Source organism: Typopeltis vanoorti, chromosome 7, assembly GCF_054136105.1.
Source record: "Typopeltis vanoorti isolate ZY-2024b chromosome 7, IOZ_Tvanoo_1.0, whole genome shotgun sequence".
In the NCBI taxonomy this organism is placed as follows: Eukaryota; Metazoa; Arthropoda; class Arachnida; order Uropygi; family Thelyphonidae; genus Typopeltis; species Typopeltis vanoorti.
The window spans coordinates 14,813,592-14,837,739 of NC_143555.1; the positions used below are offsets into that span (position 1 = coordinate 14,813,592).

Sequence of the window (24,148 nt, forward strand, 5' to 3'; positions counted from 1 at the left end):
CAACTTTTGGTAGGCCAGATTCATATAAAACACCAGCGGATCCAAGTACCAAATGGTAGATTTAGAATTATAATAGGGAAGGCTTCACTTTGCTCAGCAATTTCAATATTTATTGAAATATTAAATCCATATGAAAAAACAACAACTCAGCTACATAGCAATCACAGGAAATATCAGTAAGCAGTACACTCCCACAGAACTCCATGAGCCATTGTACCAAGTATGTCCATGCGATCACAAATTGCATAATTAGTCAGTTACCCACTAATCCAAGCCACCACAACTATCGCGATACTGACTTTAATTTATATATCAGTCCAACACTCTAGAGGTAGAAGAATCTAAAACACATCAGTGTCGTGGGTAGTTTATTAATTTATTCGTGTGGGGTTTCCTCGTTCCTCAACCGCCCCTTAGAACTGGTTTAGCCCTCCTAATGAGGGATTAAGTATATATTTTTTGACTGTAGCCTGTGTGCTCATGGGGCCGGTTTCCCTGCTTTGCGGGATGATAGACCCCCCAGATAAATTGGAGGGAAAAACCCCTGTTGTCCACGCCCAAGACCGGCTATTTTGGCTATGGCTGAGAAAGATTTTCAAGTTCCTCACGTCGTAGACGGGAATCGAACCTAGGACACTCCTTCCCCCAGGCATATGGTTGCAAAGCGCAAAGCCACTAGGCTACGTGAACGTAGTGTGAAGGAGAGAATCGAGAAGGGAAAAATTGCTTTTCCTCGAAAAGCTATTATAGGTATTGCGGGATACTAATTAGGGAGGCTCTTCCAAAGAGCAGAGGCAGGCGAAATAAATGAGGAGTTGGAACAAGTTCGGTGCGTTTGTAGTTGGGCTGTAAAAGAATATTTGGGCATCTGCTGCTTTTGTGTTTACTAAATGGAAAGCAGGAGAATGAGGGTGGCCAGGTCGGTGGATCAGTGGCCATGGAAGTATCTGTAGAAATGATAAAATTCTGAACAGCATCCAGAATTTTTAGGGAGGTTTAAGGTGCACCATTTCCAAATTATGCGAATAGCATGTTAAGTATGGGCCGATTTGGGATTTGCACGGAGTTATTAGCTGGATGGAGAGGGGGTAACAGTGGCGTCTAGAGCGAGAGTGCCTGTTTTTTGTTTTTTTTTAATAGAGCCGGAGGAAAGTTTATTCCAGGAAAGTATAAGGGGGAAGAGGGAGAGATCAATAAAGCTGTAGCTAAAGCGCTAGCTTCAAAATATCTTGAAGCTTGGGATATTTCTGCACTGCGTGGTTTGATGGATGAGCAGGAATGGAGTGTCAGATCATCAGCAAAAGTGGGGATGAGATAATTGATCAATGAAAGAAAGGTTTTACGTTACATATCTTAAACTTATCTTTTATATTGTTTGCATCACAGAAACGCCAGCTTTGAATTATGAAAATGCGCTACACAAGTCTCAAACGCACGTGTGTTTTTAATCATCACATCGATTTCCTGACATGTGGGTATTCGGGCTACTATGACAGCACCACGTGATTAAGTTTCATTTTATTTATTCGTATGGAGTTCTTTCCCTCCGTCCCTTAGGAAGGGTTGATCCCCCCATGAGGGTTGAAATTTATGATTGTAGATCCGTGCGCATTCGTGGGGCCTATTTTCCTGTTCTGAGGGACGAAAAACCCGAGTTTCCGAGTGAAACAACCCCTCCCTCCGTATGAGACTGGCTAACTCACCTTTAGTCGAAAGAACCAGATAAAGGATCAGCGCGTCATGGATGGGAATCGGACTCAGGTCTTCACGAACAAAGGGCTTCGTCTATACCGATTGGGCTTCTGAGGCTCTCATTAAGTTTCTTTAATCCACTATCAACAATTTCTTTCCGATTAGTCTGTTACTTGTCAGCACTCCAATATTATCAGATGTTATATTTCTCTCTTCTAAGGCACTGACCTCTTTATGAGATCTAGGTGAGTGGATAACCCAACTAGATCTTGGTTTATTGTGGGTCTTTTTCCTGCTATCTTGGCATCAACCGTACCACAGCTCTGCCGACTCATTCTTGAATGTTAAGAGTGTCGAGTTCCTTTCTGATATGTTCATTTTAAATATGATATTGTCACTGATGCCATCTGTTCACTCCCATAATCTTTCTCAGGATTCTCATATCTGCGGTCTCTAATCTCGGATCAAGTTTTACTTCTGACCCAGCTCTCAGATCCATAACTTAAAATTAGTTTGAACATCGTCTTGTATACAGCTAGTTTAGTATTTTGACTAATTTCTTTTTTTATTCCATATATATATTTATTCAGTTGACTTACTACCATAGCTTTGTTGTCTATTTCCAAATTTAATTGACCATCTTCTCTAAATGCTTGAGCGCGCGCGCACATACACACAAATTTTTCATAGTTTAACAATGTCTCATGGACGAATTCTTATCTCGTGATATTTTATCTTCTTTTCTCAACCTAATGATTGGTGACGTAGCAGTGATAGGAAATAATAATAGACCAAGGTAGTTTCCCAAGGTAGACCTACTTTTGAATCACAGACTTTTGCTAAAAGGTAAAGCAAAGAAATTGCAATATTTTAAAATATAAAAGCTATATGTTTTAATTTTCTTTTCGATAGTTTGATTGCTTGTGGATTTTAAACTATACATCGTTTAATCGGAGCCAGAAATGCATCGAATATCTCTAGAATTCAATATTATTTTTATGACTTACACGTTAACGCAAAATGCAGTCTTTCATTTTTCTGAGGGTGTTTACGAGCTGTTGTTCGCTTTCTTTTGCCCATTTGAACTGTAGGAGTAATTTTTCATGAATATTTGAATTGATGTCCGCCCGTGAGTTGAATTCTTAATTTTAATATCACAAGGATTCAATGAAAGATTGGTTTTAACTGTTTACGGGAATTTTTTATTTTATTTATTTATTTCTTTTTTTAAAAACTGGCACTTGTACTTATAACTAGAACAATCCTACCACTTCTATGGTGCTTTTTTCTGAGAACTACGTAAACATCCCACTCATAATTGGTATTCTGAATTACACAATATAATTGTGTTCGCCTGTCTTCTTAAGTTGCATTCAGTTTCCTACTATTAAGCTAAAAATGAACTATAAGTGATGTTACAAGGAGGAAGGATAAACTATAATTATGGCTCATAAGGAAAATTGTGTGCAATGACGTCACCAGGTTTATGGTTGTGAATCGGATGTTCGTCATTGCAGTACACTGCACGTCCTACCTTTCTACGAAAAAATCAATAGAAAATGTAATGAATATCAAAATAAAACAAATATAAATTATATTAGTTTCGAGCCTAGTTGGTTGATTGGTGTGGTGTTAGTTGTGCTTTTTCTAACGTCGTGAGCATCGGTGTTTGCGATTGTTTTTAGGGAGAAGATGAATTTCACCACCCGGTGTGAGACTACCGACCTGTTTATTTGGAGCCTCGCGTGGCTTGAAAAAGTTCCGCGCTTATTCTATTGAGTGAGAATTTTCAGATTATGAAAAAAATAAAAATTACATATTTTATTTTATTTATCTATTACTTGTCATTATTGCTATCGAATAAACAATTCATTTTTTTTATTATAAAAAGAGTATTCAAATAACACAATTCGTTTTTTTTTTTTTAATAAACCAGTGAGCTTTTGGGAGGGGGGGGTAATACTTGTTTATTGTGCAGGTTTTGAGGAGTTGTAATAAGTGATAGTTTGCAACGGAGGGAGTATCAAATTCAGAAAATCGGTGTACATTAATTTAGCACAAACCCAAGAGATGTTAGAAAATTTGCATCTCCCGATAACGTGTGGGGAAGGTTATTACGTGAAATCTTCAAGGAGTGTAAGAACTAATCGTAGGAGGGCACTCTGACACTACATACAACTTGCTGTCTCCCCTACTTAATTCTCCAGTTATACACAACGCCATCCTCCACCACCACCACCTCCTGTGGTATATTTGTCGGTAAACTGCGTCTTCTCATACCAATTTTTTTTTGTGGTTCCCGCCCATGAAAGGCTTCCATAAATCCATAGCACGAATGCACCATAGGTGGGGTAAGGTTATTTTTTTATTCGATTGTCATTGCTCTTATATATGTTTTGTAATTTTTTGTATTTATTTTTACATAGTCGGGAAACCCTGCTCTAGAAACTTTTTTTTTTTTTTTAGGCCTCCAATAAGCATCCCAGTTTCGGGCGAAAAATTCTGCACGAGATCGGATTCCAATCGAAGCGTGCCGTATTCTCTTGTTCTTTCAATTGCGCTACGAAGGGGCGTAAAAGCTGTTGATGTCATAAGTTTATAAAGATAGGCTAAAGATTAATATTATCCTCCTGTACACAAATCTGCATGTGATAGAACTTCAGTCTTTGGTCCTTTCTTCATTCTTTTCACTAATCTGGTCTTGTTGCAGAACTTTACGGTGTCTCCTAGTCAAAGAACGCTCTGACACACACACACACACACACACAGTTAAGTTTCTTTGGCATATGCCCGTACAAAAAATGAGCCTTGCACTCCAATGGCCGGATTTAAATCGTTCGTTGGTTTCCTCATCGAATGAAATTTCCCAATCGCTGGTTTCAAGGTCCTCGGAAGAATGCCCTTACTAATCCCTCTTATTTTTTTGCCTCGCTTGTTTCATATAGTGGTCCTTTCATTTTGTTCACTCTCATGTGATCAGATATTAATTACGAAGAGTGTCCTGTACTAAATATTTTATTTTTGATCTTAAGTAATTTACGTGTATAATCGGTTCTTTTAAACAATAATTATCATAGCAGCACCGCAAATATGAGGAATTTGGAATAAAAACCTCCATTTTGGGTCAAACAGAATATTCATTCGACAGACGAAACATCAGTGGGAAGTCATTAAGAAAACCTTCACCCAAAATCCAACCAAATGTTTTCGAGATATCCAAAGTGCTTGAGTTGCCTTTCAAGAAATGCCAAGAAATGATATGCGACGGGATAAAGGCAAAAAAAAGACGAAACAGCTTCCTCCTGTGACACAACTTTGATGATACGACTTCCTCTTGACTGATCGTTAAATACTTTTCATAAATGATAAACCATTTGTGCAATTCACTGACGTCACAGGAGGAAAACACAAAAAACACGAGGAAACTGCAGACCACTAACGTGCTTTCTTAACCATCGCTTTCCTCAGGTGATGGTTAAGAAATCGATTTTGTATTTTTGTTTCTGAAGCTATTTTCATGCTTTCCTATTAAGATGTCTTTCTCTTTTATTATGATGAATATCCGCGGAGTATATACTGGCTTTAAAATAGTTTTAATATTAGTTGTTAGCAAAACCTTCTACACCTTTCTATTCTCTAAAAGAAGCCGACGGCATTCTTTAGTTTCACGTTTGGAAAGTTTTCTTCTTCGGCTTCATTCGCACTCAAGTGGGATCGCTGCAGCATATCAACCTCCTCCATTTTGTTCTGTCTAAAGTCGTGTTCTCCTCTAGTTCCACGTCTCGGAGCTTCCCCTCACGCTGTCTAACCCTCATTGTTTAGGGGTTTTTTACCTCTTTTGTCTGGCGGCTTCATTTCCAGCAGGTCTTCGTCCCACATAGCTTTTCTATGGTCGTATAACATGACCCAGACTACCTCAGCCTTGATTCCTTAATCTTTCCAGGTACTTGGGTTACTTTGATTTTCCACTGGATCAGTGAATCTTGTCCAATCTTATTTATTCCACCTGCAAGGCTACCTGAAAATATTCCAGTTTATCCACCCTCAATGGATCGTCCTGTCGAGTTCTATTCCAGGGTTATACTAAGGCAAGTGATGTGAAGTGATTAGCTTCTTTATATGAGTTGCCCCACTCCTGAAAATACTTCAGGAACAAACTTGTTCACTCACACTTGGATAAAGGATTAAATCAATAATATAATTTCTCGGTATCTTTAATTTAGAGGTGTCCATCACTTTGGACACATGATCCTCCGTATGTGAATCTAGACACTTGTTGCATGTAATGGTATACTCCCTGCCTGTATTACAAGACATGTACGCTGTCTTATTTCTACTGATCCCTCAAGATATTTTCTTGGAAAGCTTTCCTGCATCCTTCAAGTCTTTCGTCTGCTTCTTGGTAAGATTTTGTGCAGATCACAACGTCATAGTCCAAGGTGATCCAGTAATCAACCGTCTTTGTCAAAACGTCAAAGAGTAAGAAGCGTAAGGAGGGGCCCGTATGTTGAGGCTTAAGTGCTGTGAAGAATTAATGTTGGAGGTTTAATGGAATATTATCAGCACTGAGAAAGGATTAAAACCAATTTTAATACTTCCAATATTTCGTCTGCGTCACAGAGACATCTTCAGGGATTACAAAAAAACCTTTTGGAACAACACACACGCAAATATAATACAATAGTGAGTGAAACTAAAGTCCTATCTAGGTGGTGCGCCCTCTATGGGCATTTGCAGGTGGCCTAGGATGTAAAGCTCATAGAGGCAAATGCCCATAGAGGGCGCACCACCTAGATAGGACTTTAGTTTCACTCACTATTGTATTATATTTGCGTGTGTGTTGTTACAAAAGGTTTCTTTGTAATCCCTGAAGATGTCTCTGTGACGGATACGAAATATTGGAAGTATTAAAATTGGTTTTAATCCTTTCTCAGTGCTGATAATATTCCATCGAACCTCCAACATGAACATAACAAGGGGTTCAAAGCCGACCCTTTGAACTTCCACTTTTATTGGAATGCCTCAATGGTTCCTGCTCTACATCTTACCCTTGTATTCTTATTAATGGTCACTAACACGAATTGTTTAGCGACAACCCATAGGAGTCGTCTTAATATTATTTACATTTGGTTAAATGCGATGAAAAAAGGACACATTGGTTAATTATAAATGTGTCGGTATGGTTTGGCCGAGTGGATAGGTTTCCTCTTTCACGCAGGGTGTGGATTCAAATCTCATCGGGGCTTTGGTACTTGTGAGCCCCTCCCCACCACCAACCTGACTACTTGACGTCTGAAGTGTCTTGAAAAAGTTTTTAATCCACTTGATGAATGAAACACGTGCATAGATTTTTTTAAAGTACTATAGAGTGATAATTTTTCAATATTACGCGAAATTTGGAGAGCTGATGTGGTTAGAAGTTTGTAAATAGTTTTGCAGCTGTTGGATATGATGATGATGATGATGATCTTTTACTCTGTAAATTAACTTTTAAGAGAACGAATGGGATTAGTTGTATGTTTGTTACACGAAATGCTACAGTCAAGTATGCGATCGCACACAGAAAATGCACAATTTTAATTGTTTTAAAGGTAAAAATCCCTTCGAAGGTATACAGGTATTGTTAGTGGTATTAAAGTAGCAATATTAGAAGTGCTTGATTTACCTGTAATTATTGAAAATATTGATAGTGATTAGCCTTTTATAACGTAAAAAGTACCGGTTTGAATTAGATAAGTCTGCTCGAATGACTCAAGCTTCAATCTCTTCTTTAACCAATGCCTTCAACACCGATCTCCTCTCCGTTCTCAAGTAGGACGAAGAAAATCTTTTGAATTTAATGACTCCGAAACAGTCTTCTCTGGTTTCCATGGATACGCGATTCAACATCTAGCTTCTCGAGCCAAATTATCCTTCTCTTCCTCCATTCGGTATTCCTGGAGTTCCTCAGTATACTAGATTCTTCAATGAATACAATCCCAATTTCTTGATGAAACGCAAAGTGATTTTTGTTTCTTGCTGATCGACATCTCACACACGCTACTGTTGTGCTTTAAGTCTTGAGACCACTCGTGCGTGGGTTTCAGCTACTTTAGTTAGAATGAAAAAAATAATACTTCAGAATCTATTTTCAAAATTTTTTTTTTCCGCAGCAAGAAAATATGTAAATTTCAGATACGAAGATTGGCCAGAAATATTTCAGATAGATGATTTTGTAGAGAAACTACAGCAGTCTCAAAGTGGCAATGTAGGCTATGCGGCAAAATCAGCTCACCACCCGGGGGCAAAAGAAAGTCGAAACGTGAGTCGGCAGTGACCGAGATCCCATTAAGCGCAAGTATATATACAGTGTTTCTCTCTGTTAGGTAACGCATATGCTCTAGAGGTCACAGGTCTAGTCGAGGTTCTGCTGCAAACTTGGTGTGACCCTCAGAAATGTATGAGTGTATATTATACAAATATTCGGAGTAGATTTGAGCAAACTCCGTGGTCATTTGTGTACAGTAGTTTGTATACAGTAATCTTTATTTTGTTTTCTGGTTAACAATGTTTGCGATAGCAAGAAGTCTAAGACGGAGTAGTACAAATTCCATGCCATCGATTGAAAGCTGCATCGTTGTGTGTAAAGACATACAATATTTTAAGTTACTTACAGTAATGTACAATGGAAGGTAGAGATTAATTATCAAAGTGTTGTTGCATAATTTTTATTTGGGCTCATCTAAAATGGATCAATTCAGAAACATGATAAACCATTCTTCTGGTAGGATTGTCTGTTTTGCGGATGAAAAATCTGAGTTTTTAGGGAGGAAAATCCTACCATCTCCGTAGGATGGCTAACTCACTTTCACTTGAAAAGCCGTGATAAAAGTTCTTCTCGTCCTATAAGTGATCCGAACCCAAGTCTTACAGACCACGGCATCGTCGAAACCGTCTGAGCAACGAAGGCTTTCTTTTTATGTGGACTTTTGATAAATTTTAAATCTTTGTAAAACGATCCTTTAATGGGAATGACACTTCCACGTGCCTGCTGAGAAATTCATAACGAACGTCAGAAAAGTCAAAACACACCTCTGAAGAAAGCTGGATACTCTTGGTAAATTCTCCCCGTTGTGTCTTCGATTATTGGTTTTAATCATCGTGTAGAATCTTGACGTAATGTCCTGTAACCCTTGGAATTTATAGGGATGAAACGTAAGACGTTTCCTAAGATTCTCACCCACTTTCTGACTGTAGTAGATTCAGAAAGTGGGTAAGAAAGTGGGAGTGAGTTGTTAACTCCATCTCACAAGGAGTGTCACTTTCCCCTTCAGGTTTTAACTGTCACGAAAGTAAACTAACTAGAGGCCATATGTAAACGACACTATAATACACCCTCCTTATACTTGAACGTAATCTCAAAGATAACAACCAAAATTGAAGATCAGAGGTCCAAGGTCATTCCATAAGAAAAACACAAATTATTTTAACGGCTTATCTTATGAGTCATTGTGTTAATTCGTCAAAATTGATGTTCAAACGGGGAAGTAGGAAACCTATCCGCTTAACACAAGGAAATTTCACCCTTAATTATCGCAGAAAAATATGTCAGATAAAATCAAGATAGCGGATTCATGATGTAAACTCCCTCCACCAAGAAATGAGTTGAATGCTGTGTAATTATTAATGAGTTGAATGCTGTGTAAATAAGAATTCTTGGATAATTAAGAATTATCCAAGAATTCTTAGATTTATTATCTTCTCATTGTTCTAACGAAACACCTGGAAGCTCGGAGTTTTAATTCCTGAAAACAGACAAAGCGGTCGAAGAACACACATAATTTTTCAAAAAAATATGCAGACCTCAACAATGTTTCTTCGGCCCTTCATTACAATTAATATCGCCTCTCGAAATTCAGTGCTATGATTATCAGGGACGGCTCGTGAATAGGTACTACGGAACTGCAGAAATACTGCATCCCCAATTTTTCTATATATATAAAGATATTTATTAATTTATTTATATTTGCTTCTAATATTTAATTTTATCAACAATCCTATGCAATTCTCTTATTTTGTATAAAAAATAATAAAAATCCATCTTGTAGCACTTAGGAGGGCGAAGGACGCTAGTAGCATTTTGTTTACGACATGAATATTGCTACAGGCGCAAGCATATGCACGTCATAGTGAGATGCGAGCTATTAGCGTAATGCGCACTGTCTGTCGCGCAGTTCCACTGTTGTTTATATGCAGTTTGCGCCACGAGTAAAGTGTTCATAGTGCTTATCGTGTTTACTCCGTCTCTTTAAATATTTGGACATTACAATTAAAGACATAACATTTCGTATAGTTTTTATTTTAGAACATTATTGGGGTTATGATAAGGGATTTTATTTTTAAGTAATTTTGAATTATACCACACTATATAATTTTATCGATAATAAAAATATTTTTTTATGTTTATTTTTTTTCTAAATTTTTACCATAATTTTGATATTTTATCCAAACACGTATACACTGTACTTACAGTGTGTATGTATATTTCGAAAGTTGCAGCACCGCCACTGATGAATTATACTACATTTCAAGCCTGATAATTCGAAATCTAGAATACGTATATACGTCGCCGTATAAGACAATATTTGAAGTAAAAAAAAAATGGATTAAACCCGGGTATGTCTTATACTCTGGGTATAAAATCTGAACCATTGATTTAGGCAATGGAAAACATCTGACAAGATCGTCTATCTCCCGGATACTGAATAGCGTGTTATATTAGACGCACGTACTGTTGTCCAAGAAGCTTTCGGAATGCAAAAATATCAGTATACCTTACATAAATATTGGATTTAACAAATATTTTCAGTAGGGGAAGCATGCAGTATTTTGCAATGAAATCCTAATGAAACTTTACTGATTTGATCATCCGAATTACAATAAATGAAACCGAAAACTTGGGTATAAAAGTAAGAAGTAAAACACCCACATTATATATATAACCTTACCTGATAAAAGAAAGAATGAAGTAAATCAAATGCCAGCTTGATTGCAGAACCTCTTTACAGAAAAATCGATTTTGATCTAAGCTGTTTGGTATACCCCCGAAGATGTCGTGCTTGTGATCTGAATGAAAAATCGCTATAATGCGCACAAGGATATCCAGTTCTATTTTATTCTCCCCTTTTTTAATCAAACGCTGCGCATTCACCGGGCAGGAGAGCAGCACGCATTTAACAGCATAAATTTCCTCATTGTGACAACCTCGTTTCATTTAAACAGCCGATCGTGATGACGCATGCCATTTACGCAATGTTAAAAAGAACTTTGCTTTTCTTTCAAAATGTCTACGAAATAGAAATAAAAATTTCCATGTTATACTTAATAATAAATCAACTTCCTTAGAATTTACCTTAAAATTTGTTCAGTGGATTCAATTTTGGTTTCTTTCAGTCCATTTTTAGTGGCAAAATTAATCTATAATTTTTATTACTTAAATTAATCGATATACAATCAGATGTCTATATACAACAAGCCAAACAAAGTCAGAAATTAACTGCAGACGATTATAGTGTTTCACAATATCCATTCTTGCGTAGTGACGTCATTTATTATCGCAATCAACTCAGCGCCCTCTTTGGGACGTGTGCAGTAGACATAATTATTTAGCCCAATAAAGTGAAGAGAAAAAACATCTCAAATCGTTTTGTTACTAAAACTGAAAATATAACGAAAAAATAAAATAAAATAAAATAAAATATATAACCAGGACCAGCTTGATAAGGAAAATTATTTCATTGGTAGGACTTTTTGTGACAAATTAATTTTGGTCTTTGGGGACAACAGACAGACTTTCTATTCTTTGAAAGAGGCTCTTTCAAAGAATAGACGCAAAAGAGGACGAAGAAAAGTTGGTTCGGTAAGGTTGGAAGTGGGCAATCAAATGAATATTTTGACAGTAGATGTCCTAATTCTTATAGTTCGGAAAGACAAGAATGCTAGTGGCTATTTCGGCAGTCTATGAAAGAACATGTAGAAGAATAAAGGTAGAGTGTATCTGTAAGAGATGGATCATCACTTAGTCTGATTACCCTCTTCTGAACAGCACCAGTTTGGGTGTACCACCACAAACACGTAAGCAATTTCCATGTGTGGACGCATTTCGAAATTATATAGGAATTAACTTTTTGGAAGACGCAGATGCAATGACCGGAATGTTTGTTCTGTAACATGAGATTTTTCATGCGAAAGGTTCGACAAGACCGAGTTTTAGCAGCATTTAAGTTTACAAAGTCGTCCTGGTCCCATTGAAGTATAGCATAGACGGTATTGGTTAGGGTTATTTCCGAGTCCTGTAATAACTGGGCTCTGCAAAGTAATTTATCAAGTGAAATACAGGAATGGAGTGTACAGTCATCAGTGAAGCTATGGATAGAATTGAAAGTGAGAGCAGATCATTTATGTACAGGCGAAAGTACAGAACCCTGAGACTACCATCTATGGTCATATGTCTGCACTGCACACATCTGACCATAGATGGTAGTTTGCAGAGTAAACTTTTATGCTAGACACAATCAAATGCCTTAGAAATGTCGACAGCAACCACGTGAGGTTCTTTGACATTTCCATGGCTTGAGTCCAAAGGTGGAAGTGAATTTTCAGCTAGTAAAGAAGCTGGCTGTTAATGATCATCTTTATGGATTTTGAGAGAAGTGCAATGTGAGCAAACTGAACTGTAGCTAGTGGGCTTACTTTTATCCCTTTTGGTTTGGGTTGGATATAGGCTTGTTTCCAGTCAGTAAGTTAACTGCTACTTAAGAAGTGAAAATTGAAGACACGAAAAAAATATAGCAGCATAAGTTTTTAGAACAATGGGGAATACAGTCAGTACTGGATACCGTGTTCAGCTTTAGTCGAAGGAGTGGAAGAGTCGACTGCCATAATTGTTGATGCTTTTCAGATGTTGTGAGAATGTGGGCCGCTTGTGAACTGGAGTTTTGCTCTTGAGGCACTCATTATATGCTTAATTTTATTCCTTAGATTACAGTGATACACTTGTTGGAGAACCAAGGCGTGGTTATCCTATTCTCTCCCATAGTCCTTAATGGACCGTTGGGTCACTCATGGCTAAGCCATGAATGACTAATGGGCGATGAATTAAGACAGATGGCGCCCATCTCCTCTTCTGTCTTCGTCTATATGTCCTATGGCTGTAAGTTCATGGGTCCAGTTTGCCTGTTTGGAAGATGAAAACCCTACTGTCCACGGCCAAGATCGGCTAACTTGGCTATGGCTGAGAAAGATCCTTGAGTTCCTCACGTCGTTGACGGGAATCGAACTCAGGACACTCCTTCCCCAGGCATATGGTTGCGAAGATACAGCCACTAGGCTAACCGCGCGGACAAGGCGTGGCAAGTGGTAGATAATTTTGGGTAAAGGATGAGGGATCAAGGTGCCGTTTTCATTGCTTAGCCTCGATATTTCCCTCTGCATGCCCTAAACTGGGACTCCCTCCAGGCCAATTCTGATAAAGTAAGCTGAAGATGTGTTACTCTGTAGTTGGTTAGGAAGCCTCCTGATGTGGTTCCATCAGGTTCGGTCCAATGTACCATCTATCGCATGGCTTGCAGAACAGGTTTAATGTTGTCCCTTCGATTGCAGAGATTTACATGGGTGTCTAGTGTATGTTTGATATATTTAAGAAGCTGTTACTCCCATTATATAAGAAGAAAGGGGAGAAGAAACAGGTAATCCTGCTTTGGGAAACGAACATGGCAACAGACACTTTAGGCCTCCAATGAACGAGGCAGTTGTGTTCCAACACGCAATGGGAGTCATCTGCTTCTGGGATTAATTGATATTTATTTTCATCTTTCCAACTGAATACTTTCCAAAAATGAAAAATATTCATTTGGCAGTGAGGAAGGATGATACGTGCGTATGTGTTGCTCATTTGGATACCTTTAGTACTATTTATTTGTTAAATTATCATTCTGACTAAACAAAAGTTGTCAAGATCCTCCACCGATGAGTCTAAAAACTCAGACGAAAATCAACAATCGAGTCAGGACAATCTTATCAATTGTGGAGGTATTCTTTTAATTCTATGATAGAATAAATACCAGGAACTGCAAATTTAAGTCTTTTTTCCACTACAGAATACTTTAAACCACACCTCCAATGGAAATTCAAGTCAAAGGAATTTCCATACTTAATAAACAGTACACAGATTTAATAATAATAACATAAGACTATTCCATGTTTTTCTTGTATTTTATTTCCTTATGATAACCAAGCTTCACGGCCTGGCCTTGCATTCTGATTACGAGTGATTCATCCACTATCCTTGAAACTGAAGAGGAAAAAAATATTTCGACACCCCTTTCTCAGTCTGACCCTAACAAATACTCGTAATTTTGTAGTGTAGCTTACAGAGTTGTTTACGGACTATAAACAGGTCATTTCTGGGTTCAAATTTTTCGCGACACCTTTTAGGGAGAGTGGAATTTTCCCCGTTTCAAAACAATAAAATTGGTTTTCCTCGCATCGTACACTACTTCTTCCATGATGAAAAACAAAAAATGCTCTGCCCAGTCGAGTATACTGAATGAGGTAGCTGTTAAAATCTCATTAATGCTAACCCATTGATTTATTTTTATGTTGTGCTAATCAGAAATATCCGGACACCTACTCGAAACTGTAATCAGACGGGGTGGGTCCACCCTTTGCTTCTATGACAGCTCTAAGTCCGCCGGGCAGACGTTCTACCAGGTGTCGGTACGTCTCTGGAGGAACAGCAGCCCATTCTTCCTGAAGGGCTGCAGCCAGAGCAGTTCGTGATGTGGGTCGCTGAGGTCTGGAACGACGTCGGCGTTCAAATTCATGACAAAGGTGTTCTGTGGGATTCAGGTCAGGGGTCTGGGCCGGCCAGTCCATTTCTGAACATTATTGACCACAAACCATTTTCTCACGGATCTTTCTTTATGGCAGGTAGCATTGTTAAGCTGATGCAGACAATAATCATCACCGAATTGATCTTCTACCGTAAACAGTACGCAATTGGTCAAAAAATCCTTGTAGCCTTCTGCATTTAAATTTCCGTGTAGTGTTACGAGAGGGTCAAGTCCATTCCATGAAACCCCCTCCCCCACTCACATACTGTAACTCCACCTCCTCCAAATTTCTCTGTTGCACACACCCTTGCAGGAATCGTTCTCCAGGCATTCGCCACACCCAGACCCTCCCATCGGACTGCCACATGGTAAAGCGTGACTCATCACTCCAAATCACACGTTTCCAGTTGTCCATTGTCCAGTGGCGTCGCTCTTTACACCACTGCAGGCGGCGCTTAGCATTCGCAGGAGAAATGCTTGGTTTATGGACAACTGCTCGAATTTGGCGTTCTAATTCACCCAAAACTTTATTGTCCAGAAACCATTCCCTCAAAGACCTTAACTCTCGAAGCACAGTCATGGTGCTGGCTGGAGACAGTAGCACTGCGGAACTCCCTGTTGAAACTTGAGGAGGGTTCAAATGTCAGATTTCTTACTGATGTGGCAACCAATAACTAGTCCACGTTCGAGGTCACTGAGCTCCCTTGACCTACCCATTCTGCTCATACTGCTTATCACTGAACAACACACAGCTCCATCCGCCTTTTATACCAGTAACTGAGGTCGTAGTGACATCTAGACCTCAGTTTACGAATTACAGAGGGGGGGGGTTGCACGACTTTTTGATAAGATAGTGTATTTGTTCTACCGTCTTACGTTCAACTTGGGGATGATAGTTTTCTTCTGAAATGGATCCTTTGATCTGTAATGCTGTCCCAAAAATCTTACCGTGGAATAATTGCTTAGAAATGATATGGGTCCGCCTGTATTCAGTATATTTAAATTCTTGATGATACTGGGAAGGGTCCATGTGTATGACATTCTAAAGTATTTTATTGAAGGAAGGAAGGATGACTACTCTTCATTTCGCAGCTGTTTTATCTTTTATTCTCTCTCTTCAGATGGTTTGATGCTAATACTGTTAACGAGTCTCATGTCAACAAAAATCATTAATAATAGAGTTTACTTTTCATCGGCCTCCCAAGAGGTGGTTCTTCGTGTTACCATTCTTTATGTTAGAGGTGTTCTCTGAACAATTAGTCAAACTGCTTAGCTCAAGTGGCCTGCAGGTGTCCTTTCGCCCTATTAAAAGATTTCTGCTTTTTTTAGGCTTTGCAAAAGATAAACTTGCACCTTTTACTCATCCTGGATTCTTTCACATTCCCATTCAGTGTGGATTATCATGTTTTGACCAAACTGGAAGATCGGCTGCCATACGTCCTGACGAACACCTCGATTACATTAGACTCCATGAGCCAGAATAGTCGGGACTTGCAGATCATGCCATCTCCACCAAACATTGAATTCTATGGAGGAAGATCAGAACCCGTCACAAAAGTATTTATCTTACGGAACACTTATATAAAGAAGGTTGTGAAATCTTGATTCACTGTCCCAACGTGAGCAAAATTATCCCTGTTAATGGAAATAGTTTCTCTACACATGTTATAGGCGGTATCGTTTTTTAATTAATTAATACTGTGTTTAATTTTGTACACTTGGAACCTTAATGTGCACTTTAAACCGAGCCACATACACATTGTTTATCTGGAAGTCATAGTGAAGATGCCCTTGACAAGGAGGCGAAATTATTATATTAAATGATACACATTGCGTAAGTATTAAATCCGTTGTTAATTGTTATTTCTCTAATTATGGTTTACATTCCCATTCGACGTGTGGTTCTTAACTAATAGGATTTACAACATTGATTTTCACTCGATGACTGGTTTCGAACGTTCTTTGATACGTACTGACACCACATGGTTAAATCATTGCCAACCACGGCTTGGAGACGTCAGCATAAAATAGAGAGAATTCAGAATGGCCTGTTTTCTCAACTGGGCATCAAAATTTCAAATTTATTTCCGTTTTCTTTATTTGGAATTTGGAAGAGGACGTGTGGGATCAGTTCTACACATACTGGCCAATGGATTAGAAATCTTCATTCAGATATACATAAATGTCACTTACGCGGCGTATATGCAAAACACTTCGTCATGTGCATCGCCCCATGCTCTAGGCACTATTTAGAATGCTGTTGGTCAATAATCGCCAAAAGCTTTGATCACAATAGGAAAACAAAGGATCTTTCGGAGTTTGATAAAGGGCTTCGTGGGGGGGGGGGCATCTTTCTGGAGCCATGATTTTGAAAATGGAAGAGCTGACTCAAAAAGTGCAATATCTCGAGTGTTTAATCAGTGGAAAAATAACCCTCACTTGTCTAAGAAGCGTAAATGTGGTCCTAAGCCAGTCTGTTATAGTGGACAATCTGTCCGTTGTCTGAGAAGGCTTGTACGGACAGAAGAAATTTAAATCAGCCTATCTTCACCGCTCTTCCATTTTTTTTCTTATAAGCTTAAACCCCTGAAAACAATTGTATGTACTTGGAAGCAATTCTCTATTTAATTTTCGAACAGACACTCCCATTGTAACACTTCCACTGCGATGATGATTTTTTTTTTTTTCTCGAAACGAATGCATTTGTCACAATGTATAAGTTCCTTAATCTTGTAAGTTTCAATCACTCTAAGCAAACGCAATTAGCCAAGTAAGTTTTGTTTTTCTAAACAAGAACCAATTAGAAATCAAGTTTCTAATTTCTAAGAATTTCTTCGATGAAGGTTGTTGTGATTGTTGTTTTGCAATCCGAAAATGTTTTTCTCAAAGCAGAAACTAGTTAGAAGGAAGAAAAATGACTTGGTTTCTCCACGTGTAAAGACACGTCTTTAAAACAGGTTCATTGAAGAATGAATATCAAATAGACAATCGCATTCTCCAATTTGTGAAATTTGCAGCGGAGTTAAACTAAAGGCAAGATGTTCGGAATAATACAGATGGATCGAAATAATCTCTAGTACCATATTTCAATTAAAATTCGTTTGAACAATTTAAATTTGGAACTATGATTTCGTCTTCTAATCATAAAGACAAGCCACGTGATTAAAAAAATTAAAGAGAATACGTGTCCTAGTTGTGTTGACACGAATTTACAAATGACCCGTTCACATCCGTAGGTTTTGATTCGCACCGTTTTGAATCTTTTATACGTTCATTTATCCTTATATTATTAAGCGGGCTTCATTAACAAAACAGTATTTTAAAAACTTGATGAAAATCTTCAATGCGCGCAGTTACTTAAACAAAAATGGACGCGCAGCAAATGACCCTAAACAATTGTTTAAAAGGCAATTTACTTAAAGAAAAAAAAACATTGAAGAACAGTTTATCGAACAATTAATGGAAGAAAAATTAACCGAAATATCAATGGTTTTTTAATTAATTTTAAACAAATAAAATTACTAAAAATTACTAAAATTGTGTTTCGATTAATTGCGTTTTTGATGAACTCTCCGCACACCGATGATTATATACAAAGATATAATCTAGAAATAAAAATAAAGTCTAGAAAATAATGCTTAAGAACAAGTTTACGAATCCATATACGTTTTTATTTATTTTTTAATAATTGGTGACTAATAATAAAGAAAGCATAAAACATTATGAGTAATGTAATGATAACCTATACCAACTGAAACCGAACTGGCTGGAAGTATTGGTTTTCAAAACCATGCAGAAATTTAATTCTTTTAACGGGTCAATAATACATTACTCTGAATTCACGACTTTTGCCCACGTGTTTTATTTTATTTATTTTTTGATTCTTCCATTGTTGAAACTCCAGCAGTACAATGATGTACTTTATACAACGTGCTTATTTATAATAATAAAGCATAGAATGGTATAGTGGACTTTCGTTATCATTATAATTTCTTAACATAATACAAATTAAGTCAAGGAGATATTATTTGTTAAAAATTGAAAGAAATTCAATTCATATTCTGAAAAGAAATGCATATTTTTTTAAAAAAAAATCCTATAAAGTAACATTTATTTTCAAATGATATTTATTTTAATATTTTTCTTGTGAAAGTCCGGTATATGGTAATGCTTGTCACCATGCATACAGTTTTCGTTGAGCTATTGTACATTATTCGCTTTCATAAACCCTAAAGAGAGAATAAAAAACCCTAAAGAGAATGCCCATAATAATAGCTAGTGCTTAACCCCATTAGATACATGTTAAAAGTGTTCAATACACATTGTGAGCCCGCTGATTCAAAAGTTATTTTTACTGTAAAGTATTCCTGTTAAATCTCCTTCCTTCCAGCACATAAAAATCTGCTAAGGATTTTTATTCTAGTTAGAAAACCGGCCCAATTCAACCACTTCAATGTTTTTCCTAACGTGCGAATGTCTTTTAAAACAACACACAGCAACAAAGTATATGTGAATGCAAAATTAAAAGCCACTTGACTGAGTTCGTTCCACTACTTTAATGTGCACGAAATTCATCAATGTTAAAGAACGTTTCGTGGCTTACACATGCAGCAAAAATTTTATAGAATTTATTCAAAAACTCCAATATATTTCACCCGACGTTACATGGACATCGTCATTGGAGATAGACCGTTAAAATTCATTAATTTATAATAATCTTCGTCATATTTACATTTGTAAGTTTAAAACGAATAAAGTAAATGATTTTAGGTTTTGAATTAATTAACGAGGTTTCAATTTAAGTTAATGATATTAGTCTTCCATCGAAGAGCCTATGTAGCTCAGTGGATGTGGCATTTGCATACCACGGCGCTTGACCGCATGAAGGAAGACTTCTTGGTTTCGAATCTAGTCCGCGACTAGAAGAAATTTTTCTAAGCCTTTTCTCGACTGGTTCCCGAATTAGTCGATCTCTGGCACTGGTAAGCGGGTTTTTTCTCCCCGAAACTCGGGTTTCTCGTCCCGTAAACTCAAGAAAATCGACAGTAGAACCCACATTATTTCAGACATTAAATACGAGTGTTAGGGACCACGAGATGGCGGCACTTGTTGAGCCGTCTCTCTTCACTGCATGCCGCTTAATTAGTGATAGCCTTGGACCAGCTATCTCTGATTGGCTACCGGTGGAGATTGTCTCCAGAAGTTAGATAGGGCTAAACAGTCTCGCCTACTCCCTACATGTGGGAATAAAAAGGCGTTAGGTGACTTTTTTTTGTCTTCAATCTGGATGCAAAAAGATACCGCAAAAGAACTAACTGTCTCGGTCGGCGCTAATGATCTGAGAGATATTCTGTGAGGAGGATGTAAAAGAGTTGTTGGACGAAGCAAAACTGTATACATTAAAGAGGCTGTGTAGGCAATTCGACTATCTTGCCATGCTGTGATAGTCGAATTGAGGAGGATGTCGTCAATATCAAACGAATCAACACACAGAAATACACATAGAGTAGTACAGAAGGAATAATGTAGAGTTTGGGGGACCTATGTTTGATGGAAGGGAGAATTTGTATAAAGCTGACGGAATGCATCTAAATGGGTTTAGGTGTTAAGTGTCTAGAGAGAGAGAGAGAGAGGGCATTGTTCGCTGAGAGTGTAGAAACTCAAATTCGTAAGCAATCAGGATGGAAGCAGATGAGTTTGTGTGAAGGCATTCATGAGGCGAGAATGACCAACAAATGCGATAACTAGTTTCTCAAGCCAAAATATTGAGTAGGATAATCAATTCAACAAGGTAAGTTGGTTGTGGCCTAAAGGAATGCTGAAGTTTCTACATACTAATGCTAGAAGTATCAGGAACAAGAGGAAGGAGATTTTGGTACTGGTTAGTGCAACCTTGCCAAAAGTTATGGGCATTAGTGAGACTTGGCTAACAGCAGCCAAAACGAATAGGAGATAGATGGCAAGGTGGCTGTTTATTTGAAGCAGTCTGGTGTGAAATAAAGGCCAGCGGATCCCAGGGATAAACTGGAAGAGATGATCAGCAAATTGGTACATTCAGTGCAGGTCAAGTGATTATTATGGGGGACTTCAGCTATGGAGATATATAAAGTGAAGGAAAAAAGATCACACGGCAGGAAGTGGAATTTATACACCTACTGAGAGATCTTTAGTTGAGGCAGCATGTGATGGAGGGGTCTCTAGGTGCAAGAATATTGGACCTGGTCATAGGATAAGAAGAGATATCCATAACTAAGGTGGCTTTTTTTGCCTCTGATTGGGAAAAGTAACCATGACTTAGGAGATTGTAAAACATGAGGAATAGTCTGTCAAGAATGGGTATATGTGGAACTACACTGTAGAAGGCAGGAGATTATGGCAAGCTTAGGAAGAAGCATAAATCTGTGCCACGGCATAAATCACACAGGATAAGGATGTTAGTTGTTCATGGGATATAGTTAAGGGTCATCTAGAAGAATCATTATTAAATTGTGTAAGGAGGGTTAATCAGATAGGAATTAAATGGATGGATAATATCAGTAAGCACGAGCTGCAGTAGAAGAAAATGCTGTGGAGGGCTACATAAAAAGAAAAATGACCAGCAAAGTCATGAACAGTAGAAGGCTCAGGCAAGAAAGGTGACCAGCACGGCAAGGAAGGAAAAATCAGATTACGAAAAGAATCTAGCTAAACAGGCTAAAGGATATCCCAAAGAGTTCTTTCGTTATGCGGTAAGTAAAAGGAAGAATAACTATGGAAGATTAACCTTAATGAGCGATGATGGTCACGAGGAGACAGAAGCAGATAAAATAGTTGAGTTACTGAGGGACCACTTTACCGGCATATTTCTTCCTAGTGAGGTTACTGCTTTAGCCTATGTGACAGACAACACTAATGTGGGAACAGAGGTGAGGGATGAATTGGAGGTCCTTACGATATTGCAGAATCTCAGTGTAAATAGAGCTCTGGGATTAAATGGGACATCAGCTAGGGTTTGGCGACAATGGGCAACAGAACTGGCAATGCCTTTGAGTAGGCTCTTTAAGTCACATCTCAGCTCGGGTAGAGTTCTAAGGGAGTGGAAAGAGGGGAAAATGATTTCCTTGCATTAGGGAGGTTCTAAGACTGAAGAAGCAAATTATAAACCAATTAGTATTTCAGGTGTGGTGGTGGTGGTAAAAGATCTGGAAAAATTGTTAAAAAAAAGAATTCAAGAATGTGTAGATAAAAATATGATTCTGTATGGGGGGGGTCCATGGTTTTGTGAAGGGTCGGTCATGCCTTAGTAATTTTCTAACTTTTTATAATAGATTGACAGCTGAGTTCGATAAAGCAAATGGCTACACGATGATTTTGCAAAGCCATCTGACAAAATACCACAAGGAACTTTGTTACGCAAATTAGAACAAATGGAGACTGATTCGCTAATTGAGTGAATAAGAGGGTGGCTGCTGGACAGATATGGTGGGGTAGAATCGAGGCGAAAACAGGTGATTAGTGGTGTGCCTCAAGGTTAGTGCTGGGACCACTGCTGTTTAATTTGTACTTAAATTATATAGGAAAAAAACCTGAAAGGAAATAGTCAGTTGTTTGCTGATTATGTGCAAAATTAGGTAGAAAATAAGCGATGTGGAGAGCTTGGAGGATGATTTGAATAGGCTGTCAGTATGGGCGTTAATGGGTGTCAGTTTAATGTCGAGAAATATAAAGTTATGCATTTTGGGATAAATCGATTACAAGCCATGCATCACTTTGATGCCACTGTACTCCAGGAAATAGATGAAGCTAGAGGTTCGGGTATTTAGAGAGTTAACGTTGAGAGGACTTATTGCTGAGGGTTGCTAAAATAGCTCATTAGATTAGTTGACTACTGACGAACACATTAATATGTAGGGATAAGACCTTGATACACTATACTTTATATATAAGATTTTGTATATAAACCACTTCATAAGGCCTTGATACGCCCACATCTGGATTACTGTGCTCAAGCCTGGTCCTCTGGGGTTCTTTGAGATGATTGGTGGAGAGGATTCAAAGGCGAGTGAAAGAGATGGTGAGTGGTCTGTGGAATGTGCCCTATGAAGATAGGTTGAGAGTGCGTGAATTGCAGAAGTTGGTTGATAGGAGAAAAAGAGGGGATATGATAGAAACATTTAAGTTGCTTAAAGGGTTTTATGGATTGATACAGATACGTGGAAAATGATTCAAAACTTGGCTAGACGGTGCAGGAGAAGAAGTGATCTCTGGAAGTTGAGTGAAGGCGTTGTTAGTAGGAGGAGCGTGAGGACTAGATTTTTCGCTTGGAGAGTTGTTAAGCACTGGAATGGGTTGCTGGAGTCAGTTGTGAGTGTAATGGGTTCAAGGAGAAGTATGTGTGGATAGTAAACACTGCTTGATTTATTATTCACTACATATAAACACAGTTTTAATCATTCGTGCACAAGGCACGTAACTTTTTTTTTTTTTTTTTTGCTTAATCGACGAGGATATCTTCAGAATACGTTTAAAGATATTTATTAAGGAAAGAAGAAATAAATATCTCCCAAGCGTAACGCTATCCGGTCTGTACTCGCTTTTCACCAGAGTGCTGTCGGAAACGCGTGATACACCACAGGAGGTGGCGCTTTTCTTTATGACGTCACGAGTGGCGGATTGGCCAGGGTGTCAGCTTGCCCGATGGCAAGTGGGCCCCCTTATACATTAGGCAATATGTTAAAAACGTTAATGACCTTTTGTAGCACTTACCCATAGTTTGTACTAAAAATTCTGGTATCCAATAGACTTCACGATGAGGCATTTGATGACCTTTATGAAGTTTTATTATTTTATTTTTATTATTATTACGGGCAACTCCAGGGAGTCATTAGACTCATCGAGGGAGGCCCTAAATCATATTCATCACAACTATCTGACATTCATACAGTATCCATCATACCTCGCCTTAAACTCATTCACTGTCACAGCATCCATCACAGACTCAGGGAGCGCATTCCACTCATTCACTACTCTAAAAGTAAAGAACCCAGCTCTAACACCTTTACTAACCACACTTTTGCCCAGTTTCCATGGATGTCCCCTAGTCCTCCCACAACCAGCCCTGTTCTCAAAAATATCTTCTGAATTAATTTTATAGAAACTCTTCAGTAATTTGAATGAGACATTCAATCTCCCCTCATATCTCCCCTCCTCCGCCTATCAACCAATTTTTGCAACCCACAAATCCTCAACCTGTTCTCATACGGTTCATTCCACAGACCTGCTATCATATCAAGTTTATAAAGTCATCTGCATACTATCAGTTACTCAAGTCCAATGTGAGAGGATTTTCAATTATAACAATCCGTATTTATATTTAGTATCTACTGTATACTGCCAGTAATATGTACAATACATGTACATGTAATTACTAAAAATATACATTTAATCCGCAAGCATTTTAATTGCAACTTTTTCCACTTATCTATTTTTTGAATTTTTTTATAATTTCTTATAAAACAATAAATGATAGCCGTATAGTTGTGGGTGGGTCCCCTTTGTCTCTTGGCAACCAATATTTTTAGACCCAGTCCACCACTGGACGTCAC

At 38.1% G+C, this 24,148-nt stretch overlaps 1 protein-coding gene across 1 annotated transcript in view; it reads right to left on the reverse strand.

Moving 5' to 3' along the window:
* Positions 1-14,607, reverse strand: part of LOC150104499 (SEC14-like protein 2) — an 82,666-nt gene extending 68,059 nt beyond the window's left edge. Inside the window, exon 1 of the mRNA XM_090395566.1 lies at positions 14,394-14,607. Within this exon, the coding sequence (XP_090251692.1) occupies positions 14,394-14,607 (214 nt within the window). The remainder of the gene's footprint in view (positions 1-14,393) is intronic.
* Positions 14,608-24,148: the final 9,541 nt, after the last annotated feature.